The sequence below is a fragment of the Crocuta crocuta genome, unplaced genomic scaffold (assembly GCF_008692635.1).
Source record: "Crocuta crocuta isolate KB4526 unplaced genomic scaffold, BGI_CrCroc_1.0 scaffold127, whole genome shotgun sequence".
Taxonomy (NCBI): Eukaryota; Metazoa; Chordata; class Mammalia; order Carnivora; family Hyaenidae; genus Crocuta; species Crocuta crocuta.
This window is the reverse complement of record NW_027532008.1, coordinates 10,405,862-10,415,505: the sequence shown is the minus strand read 5'-3', so window position 1 is coordinate 10,415,505 and position 9,644 is coordinate 10,405,862. Positions and strand designations below refer to the sequence as shown.

Below are 9,644 nucleotides of genomic sequence, written 5' to 3'. Positions count from 1 at the left end.
GGGGATGAGGAGTGCCCCTCCCCCCTCCTGACCTGCTTCTTTCCTGTCCCCGCAGGCGGCGTCCCCTGGGACCTGGAGAGCCCCCCTGTGTGCCTGACCGTGGGGCCAGCACCCGTCCGCACCCTGCTGAGCCTGGAGGATGCCGTGTGGGCCAGCTGTGGGCCTCGGGTCACCGTGCTGGACGCCACTAGCCTGCAGACTCAGGTACTGGCCCCACCCATGGCTCAAGGCCGCCCACCCACGGCTGGCTTGCTGGGCACAGGCCTGCTGCTCCTCCCTGTGCCCTACCTGGCACTGTATTTGGCTCCAGCTGCATCTCAGGGATCAGCGAGTGTTTGCTGAGAAGCAGAGGTTCCCCCCCCACCCCAAGTCACTGCCGGGCCCTGCCCTCTGCCCCCGGCGTGCATCCCTGGGCTGAGCCGTGATCTGCCTATGTGGCTGGAACTGGGGTCCCTGCCTCGGACTGTGCCCGGGGCCTGGCTGTGCTGAGGGGGGCCCAGGGTGGATGCAGCTGTCCTGGGGGCTGGGCTCTTTACATAGTGTGGACGTGGATGCTGCCTGGCCCTCCCTGCCCTGCTGTGAGCGGAGCCCTGCCTGCTCCTTGGGCCCCGGGGTGGGGGCCTCCACGCAGGGCCTCCGTCTGGACTCAGCCTGGGCCCCTGCCTGTTCCCGCCTGTCCACGCCCCAGGGCCCATCCTGGGCGGCAGGCGTGAGGCTTGGGCGAGGCTCCCCAGTGGTATTTCGGTGATGTTTGCCATCGTTTGGTTGGTTTGGATTATCAGCTTGGAATGAGGCCTTGATGACCAGGCCCAGAATAGATGTCTGGGTTTAGGCTCAGGGTAGGAGCAGACCACTGCCCCAGGGGAGCCTCTGTGGGGGGNGGCGCGGGGGGGGGGGGGAGGGGGGCATTGCCGTTTGCCCACCTGTCATCTCTGCAGATTGGCTGTAAATCGGCTACTCAACAGGCAGGCAAGGGCGCTAAAGGAGTCTTGCCATTGTAAGATCACAGGCGATGGGCTTCGGGCCAGGTGGGGAAACTGAGACCTGGGGAGATGTGGGCTCGCAGAGCCAGAGGGTTGAGGCTTTGAGTTCTAATCCTCCTTTAGAGCAGAAGGGGGGTGAGGGCTAAAGGTGACTGCTGGGCCCTGCTCTGGGGACAGAGCCCGAGGACCTGTGACCTCACTGGTGCAGCTGGGCCCGGCCCGGGCCAGGGGGGCTCTGAGGAGGCGTGAGCAGGAAGGAGTCTGCTGCCTCCCGCTCTGGATTTCTTGGTCTTCTTTCTCCGGGGACGGTGGGGGGAGGAGCCAGAGTGGGGACGGGGCCCTGAGCAGCCGTAGCCACAGGCCCCCTTCCCAGCGCCCGATTCGCTCTGGGGGCGTGTCTGCACCTGCTCCAAGTGCCTCTCACCTCCACCTTCTGAGAGGAAGGAGAGCAGGGAGACCTGGCTGCCGGGGGCCTTCGGGGTCCCCTAAACTCCCGGGTCTCAAGCCCCCTGGCAGGAGGAAGGACGAGGCCCGTCTTGGACTCCTTGGCTCACCCCTTGCAGCCCCTTCCCCAGTGTCCCTGCACCGTCGTCGCAGCAGGCCGGGTGCCCTCTCTGCCGTCCCCTGCTCGCAGCCTGTGCAGGCTCTGCCTCCTGGAGGAGAGCTGTGCTGAGGGGCCCTCGGCCAGCAGCAGGGGACGGGAGGAGGGTCCCAGCCCTGCCCTGGGGGTCTCCGGTCTGATGGGGGAAGACCCAGCCCCTTCCTTGGCAGGCCTCCAGTCTGATGGCGGAGACACAACCTTGTTCGCTGTGTGGGAAAAGTGAGCCCAGAGGTGGGAAGAAGCCAAGAGCAGACAGAGGATGAGATGGGGAGGTGCAGGCTCTTCGAGGCCCCTGTTGGCCCGAGGACAGTCCCAGCACTGCCAACAGGGAGATGGAGGGGGCGGGAGGAGGCAGCTGAGGATGTTGGGAGGCAGGATGAGAACAAAGAGGTGTTTCTGAAGAAGAATCATCTGAAGAAGAATCGTCTGCTCCCCCAGAAAGCACAGGCCTGGGGGAGTCAGCCCTGCTGGTTGCTGGGGAGAAGGAGTGAGCAGCGGGCCTGAGAGGGTCGGCAGAACGTGCCCCGTCCCCTGCCGGGCCCTGAGACTTCCTGGAGAGGGAATGGGGGCACCACCAGAGGCAGTGGCCCCCTCTCTGTCCTGGCCATGCCCCACACCGGGTTCCCTGGGCGCCCCAGGCCCTTGGAAGTGTGTGGCCGGCCGGCTGGCTGGGTGGCCCTGCTCTGTCTTGCCAAGCTGTGCACCCTTGGACGAGGCACCGAGCCTTCCTGGGCCTCAGCCGCTTCGTCCAGAAAGTGAGATGTTAACAGTACTTTGCAGAGGGTTGAGTGAGAACATGCATGTAAAGCAGCTGTTTCACCCAGGGCCTGGCACGTAGCAAGTGCTCAGCGAGCAGTAGTCATCCCTGTAATTACGTCCTGAACTTAAATCCTTGTTGCGGCATATGTGGCTCATTTGGAGAGTCCGACTCCCTGTGGGCCGGTGTGGCTGCTGGGCGCGGGGCGCCGCATCCTGGGTGTGCCACCCTCGGGCTCCGCTGGTAGGAAGGCTGCCTCCTGCTGAACAGCGGTCCTAGCCGCGTGAACAGATGGAGAAGGGCAGGACACGGGTGAGGCCAGGCCCTGGCCATCCTTCACCCAGTTTTGCCGCCTGCAGCCGCAGCACATTCTTACCCAGGCCCCGGAGCCCTGCTCTGGCCCCTCCATCCCTGGGGCCGAGCAGCCACCTCGCCCCAGCTCGAGGCTGTGATGATTTAAGATTAGTTCTGGACCAGCTACTCTCAAGAAGGGGATCAGTATGGCCTTTCACCTGCTTTGCGTGCCCTGGAGGGTGTCCGGGGGGAGGGGCATCAGGTGCAGGAGGCTGGACGGAAGAAGGGGCGGCGGGTCAGAGGGGGCACGCGCCCCGTCTGCGGCCGGGGAAACTGGACAGTTCGCGAGCTGCACAGTGCAGGCGGCTCACCTTTGGTCCACGCAACCCTTCGGCACAGTAACGAGGTGATCGCATCGCATAGTTAATCAGGCTGCGCTCCGCTGCCGCTTGCAAAGAGAGGAAGCCTGTGCACCTTGGCTCTGCGGCTCTGGGAACTAGCTCCGTGTGGCTGCGGCTAAGAACGCTCTTGTTGGCGCCCAGCACACGGTCAGCCAGGCCCGGGGGAGTGGGCTGGGGACCCAGCTGCCATCCGGGCTGCTGTGCTCTTGCGTAGCACCTAGGGCCCAGCGCAGGTCTCCGCACCAGAGTGCGTCACTTCAGAGGAAGGGCATCGTTTGCTAGCAGCGATGGGGCACTTCCTCCCCCAGGCTGGAGAAAACTCTCCATGGGGATTTGCGACCCTTGCAACTGCTCAGGGCTCCAAGCCAGAAGGCCCAGGAGCGTGTTGGTGGCTGCAGATGTGGCTAGTAGGGCTCTGGGCCAAATGTGAAGACCTAGGGAGTTAGTGTAGGGCTTGTGTTAACTCTAAGGAGCTTTGCCTCATTTTTCCCGCCCCCACTAAATGATAATAACCAACATATATTGAATACTTGGTGTGGATTGGGCATAGGTTTTAAGTATTCTACACGAATTAACTTGTTTAATCCTCAAATCACTCTATGAGATGAGCATTATTATCATTCCCACTTTACAGATGAGGAAACAGAGGCACAGAGAGGTTGAGTGACTTGCCCAACGTCACACAGCTAGTAGGAGGCAGAGCTGGGATCTAAGCACAGGCATCTGACTCTTGAGTCTGCTCTAGACCTCTGTGTTGGCCACCTGGGTAGAAGGAAGGCTGTCTCCTTTGGGCTACATTTGTCCCCTGCAAGTTTCTGTCCTGTTACCTGTAACTCCTGGGAACTTTTATTCCTTTATGTACTTGCTTTCTCCACCAACACATCTTCCAGGCCGAGGATTGCTGCCTGTTCATTTTCATTTCCCCAGTGCCCGGCTTACATAGCAGTGCTCTGAGTAAATAGTCATGGTGGATGGATAGATGGGTGTCCTGTGCACCCACCCTCTGTGTGGGGTGCTGGAGGGATGGACGGACATGGGTAAACCTGTGCTCAGGTTATGGGGAGCTCAGACTCCAGTGTGGGGAGCAGACCTGGGAGGTAGGCAGTGTCAGCCCAGGGTGAGGAGACCAGGAGGGGGCAAGCCCGGACCCAGCGGGGACCCCGGGGAGGCGCGAGGATTGTCAGACCCAGCCAGAGGAGGGACGGGAGCAGGCGAGGTGCCTGGAGGTCAGGACCTCCGCGCCGGGCTGGGCAGGCGCATGGCTGTGATGAGGGCAGGCACGGGGGAGGCAGGGAAGATGCTCTGAGCAGAGGAGGCACCCGGAGCTGGGCCAGAGTCAGCCCGGGGGTGCACAGACACGGTCTGGAGGGCTCCCCGGGGACAGGCCCCTGAGCGGCGCCCCCGCCCCCTCCAGCTGTCTCCATTTAGGCCCACTTGGCCCCCGTTGGCTGCCCCGACCTCGCTGAGCCTGCCCCCCGCGGAGCCAGCGCCCACGGTCTGTCTCTGGGTTTGACGCTTGCCCACCAGCTGCTTGTTCAGCTCCTTGATCCCAGCGGAGCGGCAGCGAGGCCTGTTAAATAATAACGTAGCTCACCGGGGCCTGTGTCAACACCACAGCCTCGTGTTCATTATCTAGATCGGCACCTTCAAAGTCTAATCCAGTCATACGGAGTTCATTTTAACCGATCGCTGGAGGGGAAGCCGGCCGTAGGATGACTGTTGCATCTTAATTAAAAAAAAAAAACCAAAAAACAATTTACTGGGGACAGGTTGTCTGGAAGGTGCTGGGACACAGGGCAGGTTGCGTCTGTGTTTGGGGACCGGGCCTGACCCCTGTCCTGCAGGGCTGTCGTGAGGGTTCCTCGGGGCAGCCTCTCTCTCATTCAACCCTGGCTCCCCCATTCGTGCCCACGGAGAAGCCTGTCCGGACCCTCTCGTCTCCTCCACGTGCACTGGGTCATACCCCTGCGAGCCCCTGGGCGGCACCAAGCTGTTCTCCTTCACACCACTGGCCACAGCTGGGTGTGGACGTTTTGGGGACAATGACCGGATTAACCAGACTGAGGCTGAGTGAGGGCAGGAGCCTGGTTGGTGCATAGCAGGTGCTCAGTGAAGGGCCGTGAAGGCCTTGGGCACGTCCCTTAGCTTAGGGGAGTGGGCTCAGAGAATGGTGGGTCCCCTCTGCAAGGAGGGAGGACTTGGTCAGGGGGTGTGATATTAACCTGCTTCAGAGCTCAGCACTGAGCCCACGAAAGGTGCTTCCCAAAGTGCGTGCGGTCGATAATCCCACCTTGCACTGGCTCCTCCCCTCCTGCAGCTGCCTCGACCCCCCACCCCGGCACCTGGGCCCNTAATTTTCACGTTTAGTGCCCAAACTTAGTTTGCATGTATTAGCCGTTGTAAATCTATCATAACAGTGTGACGTGGCATGAATAATGCATCCCTGAGCTGTATTAGTTTTCTGTCTCCTATCTTATTTATGACACAAAACGGGTGGGAATTTGCAAAAGCGAAATCTAGGCGCAGGGCTTCCTGGGTAATGGTATGCAAATTGGCATGAGGGTGGAAAGATTCACCCCGTCCCCGGGGTGCCGGGGAGCCAGAACTCCGGTGTGGGGGCTGCCTGAGCGTGCAAGGCAGGGCTCACGTCACTGCACAGAGTCCTCTCTGGTCCATTGTTTTGTCTTAATTTCTTTAAGCGTGCACGTCATTATTATTGTCAGCCTGTTATTTATTTTTTTTTTTAAATTAAAAGTTGGCAGGTGAAACTTGAGACGTTGATTCTTGAGACATAGATTCACAGTCTAAAGACTGAGGAGGCTTCCAGGAGGCTCAGACAGTAACAGGGAGAACGAGTTTTCCAACAGTAGGAAGAACGGAGGTTAGACTTTCGGAAGAACTTCCTTTCAGGAAGCTTGGGAAGGGTAGAGGGTAGGGGTGGGTTTGCGGATCCCGTGGGGCACCCTCCTGGGGGGGTTGTTGAGGGTCAGGCGTAGCTCAGGGCTGACTCTACTCTGGGCATCTGGGGGGGGGAGGAGGGATCGCAAGAATGTCCTGTGGGCCTGGGGGTGGCTAAGGGGCAGAACTCCAGGCCCCCTCCGTCCTCACCGGGAAGAGCTCAGATCTTTCTTGTATCTGGTATCTGGTCTCCTCCGTCCCGGAAGATTTAGGTTGGCGAAGGATTTCATGGTTTAAAGACAAGTAGTTTGAAGCTGTTGGCTCAGGGAGTGGGCTGTGTGAAGCCAGGGCGGAGGGAAGGGCTGGTGCTGAGGGGAAGGCAGATGGAAGAGGTTATTACGGAGAGAACAGATGGGGGCTGCAGGTGAGGGAGGGGCAGACGGCGGCGGCAGGTGGCAGTCCTCTGCCGCTGAGCCCCTGCCTCCCCCCTCCCCGCAGTGTCTCTGGCTGTCAGTCTGTCTTCCGGTCCATGTGGCTCTGCCGTGGGCCCCCACCCCTCTGCGGTTACCCTCCGCTCTGCGCCCTGTAGGACAGGACTGCTGCCCAGCCCCCTAGAACCTGGCAAAGACACACAGGGCCACGGACGGACCCCTGGATGCCGGGCCCCCGGCTGGGCCTCGACGCAGTGGAGGCTGGGAGCCTGAGCCCAGAACCAGACTCCGGGCGCAGTCACAGATGGAGTGAGGTCACACAGGGAGGGGTTTAGGCCAGCGTCTCGCACATTCAGACGGTTACGTGATGGTCACTTCAAGCCTGGTGGCCGGGCTGGGGGAGGGTCTGCAGGGCTGGAAGCTCTCAGGAGGCAGTCCCGCTGCCGTGTCTGGTGGGCTCACATGGAGGTCAGGGTGGGCTTGGGAGCGAGCTGGCTGGCCCGGCCTGAGGCTCTGCCACCGAGTGCCTCCACTTCCCCACCTGTAAAATGGGGATAATTACAGAATCGACCCCAGACATGTGGCCCGATGTATGTGAAACACAGTGTCACAGCTGTTTGACAGTGACAGGACTTGGTCAGGATCCCTTGGGACACCTGGGGAGGTGAGGCGCCAGGACTGGCACCACTCAGGCTCACTCAGGTGGGGCCTGCAGGTGCGACTGGATCTGCCCCTCAGAGCTGGGAAGCAAAGCAGAGAAGGCAGAGCTACCATAGGGGGCCCTCGGAACTGTTTCCTGAGGCCGGGCTGCCGGAGGATCTTTCCCGAACAAAGTTCTCATCACACCTGATCTGGAACTGGCCGGCTGCCTCTTTCCCGGCTCTCCCAGCCCCCCCCGGCACAGGGACGGGCACTGACCGGCACTGCAGTCCCTATGCTGGGCCGCCCTGCCTCAGGCACCTGCTGCATCCGCGTGGGTGCGATGGTGGTGGGGTCACGGGGTTGACCCGTATCCACACTCCCTCATCCCAGTGGCTGTGCCCCATGGCCTTTGCAGGCGGTGACTCCCGGAACCTTCACAGCCAGCCCTATGTGGTAGTTGCCTTCTCGCCTCAAAGTCAAGGAGGTAGAGGCAGGAAGTCGGGGAGCTGACCCTGACAGTCTGGCCCTGCGCCCGTGACCTCAGTGCCTCTTCTGAGCAGGAAGCAGATGCTGAGAGGAAGCATCAGAGTATCACACAGAAGGGGAGCCAGGCACACGGGGCGCAGCCCGGACGCTCCGTGGCCCCACCCCTGCGAGCGGACGGCACAGGCTCCGCGAGCTGAGCGGGTGCGGCAGGTGCTTGCCCTGTCTCCGCTCCGTCTTGGCTGGGGCCCCCGCGGTGGCTAGGGCAGAGGCAGACCCCAGGCTCAGCCGGGGGGTGCTGCTTGCACAGGGCAGGGCTGGGGCACATGCGAGGGCCCGACTCCCTCGGAAGGCACTGGGTGGTCCCGGGTGGCCGACAGCCTGGCATCCCCCCTCAGGTGCGGGCAGAGAGGACCCTCCTGCTGCCTCACGTGATCCAGGGCAACAGAAGGAAACTAAGCAAGAACTAACGAGGGGCTGCCGTGGCCCACGCTCGGAGATGCTTTTCACACTCCTCTCCCTCGGGAATAGCCGCCGCGCCCATGGATTTTAGTTTAGTTTTGTTCCTAGAGGCAAAAGTTCGGTGTGGTGGGGGCAGGTCCCCTCTCCCTGTGGTGGTGTTTCCTGCGCTGCACTCGGGGTTACTGGTGGGATGGCGAGGGGTCCGCCCTGCGTTATGGGCGTTGTGACAAGCAGGTTTGCTGCAGAGATTTTTCGCGTTGGGGGCTGGAGGGGGGCGTGCGAGGGTGGTTTGCAGACTCTCCTGAGATGTTGGCAAAAGCAGTTGCCCATCTTTCTGGGAAAAAAAAGTGGGCTGTTAAAACGTTTGGGATAGGCTGTCAGTCTTGGAGCTGTGCAGGGACATCCGTCCATCCGTCCCTCCCTTCTCGGTGCCCAGGGTGGCCCTGAGCTGGAAGAGTCCAGGACCAGATCAGGTCTCTTGTTAACCTCACCCCCAGTTTCGAGATGAGTCAGCTGAGCCCCAGCGGTGCTGACCGACAGGCTGGTGCGAGGGGGAGGTGGGGGTCGTGTCCTGGGTCCCCCTGAGAAGAGTGCCGGAAGGACTCCTCTGCTGGCACCGTCACTTGGCCGTGAGCAGGCGGGACACTGAAAGCAGGCTGTGCGGGCCCAGCGGTGTCTGTGTGTGGCTGGGAGTCCCGGTGCAGGCCACGGACCCCCACTAGGGTGACCCACGGTCCCAGCTTGCCCGGGACAGGGCGTCAGGCTCCTGGTGCTACAGAGGGGCCCCCCCGGGCACGCCAGGGCGGTTGGTCACCCTCAGTTGGAATCCTGGCCACTCCCCACCCTCCCCTTTCCTGTGCTGTGACTTTGTGAGTGTCATTCAGCCTCTCTATTTGTTTCCTCAGCTGTGACATGTTGATAAGAATAAGACAGATAAAGAAAGGGACGGGAATCGTCTTGCCGATTGCCTTTAAAACACAGACCGTGCCTGCCCAGAGCAGCCGCTCAGAGCGGGACCCCTGTGTCTCTGTTCCCAGCCCGGCCCCCGGCAGGTGGAGGGACCCCGCACCATTGATTTCTGGAAGCCTCCGCATCCTGCCTGTTAGATGGGGATGCAGAGGGGGTGCCCTCATCCCAGGCGGCTGGGGCGTTACAGGGAGGCAGGGTTGGCCGAGGGGCTGGTGAGGGCTCCGCGGGTGACCTCTGGACCTGTGACTATGCCTGCAGCCCGCCGTGGGGGCTGAGCGGGGAGTGGGAAGGAGGGAGCTGCCTGCCTCCACTCTGCGGGGTCATTGAGCAGGAGATGCTGAGGGTGAGTCCCGAGCTTGGAGTCCAGGGCTCAGGCCCCTGTCCCACGGGGCCACCCGGGCTCACAGTCCCCTTTCCAGGTGCAGTCTCTCTTCTCTCGTACAGGTCTCTGCGAGGGTGCAGTACTGCAGGGAAGGGCCTGGCACACAGTGGGTGCCCACAGGCCGTAGCTGAGCCAGCCCTCTGCCAGTTCCTCGGCGGCCCCCGGCCACCCGGCACCGTCTCAGCTCTAATGACTTTGAGTGCTGAGCTGCTCACCCTGGGAATTTATAGAAACCAAGCACAGAAGCGGCACCTGGAGGCACATAAATATTGTAGGATGGAGGTTGGGCTGTGTCAGCACTATTTGGAGCAGTGTCACTCACCTGGAACCCTCTGCCTGCA

General features: G+C 61.6%; 1 protein-coding gene across 1 annotated transcript in view; it reads left to right on the top strand.

The window, feature by feature from the left end:
• The window catches only part of ARHGEF10L (Rho guanine nucleotide exchange factor 10 like), a 206,112-nt gene that overhangs the window by 125,910 nt on the left and 70,558 nt on the right, over positions 1–9,644 (top strand). The window contains exon 27 of the mRNA XM_077775561.1: positions 56–204. Coding sequence (XP_077631687.1) covers positions 56–204 — 149 coding nt within the window. The remainder of the gene's footprint in view (positions 1–55; positions 205–9,644) is intronic.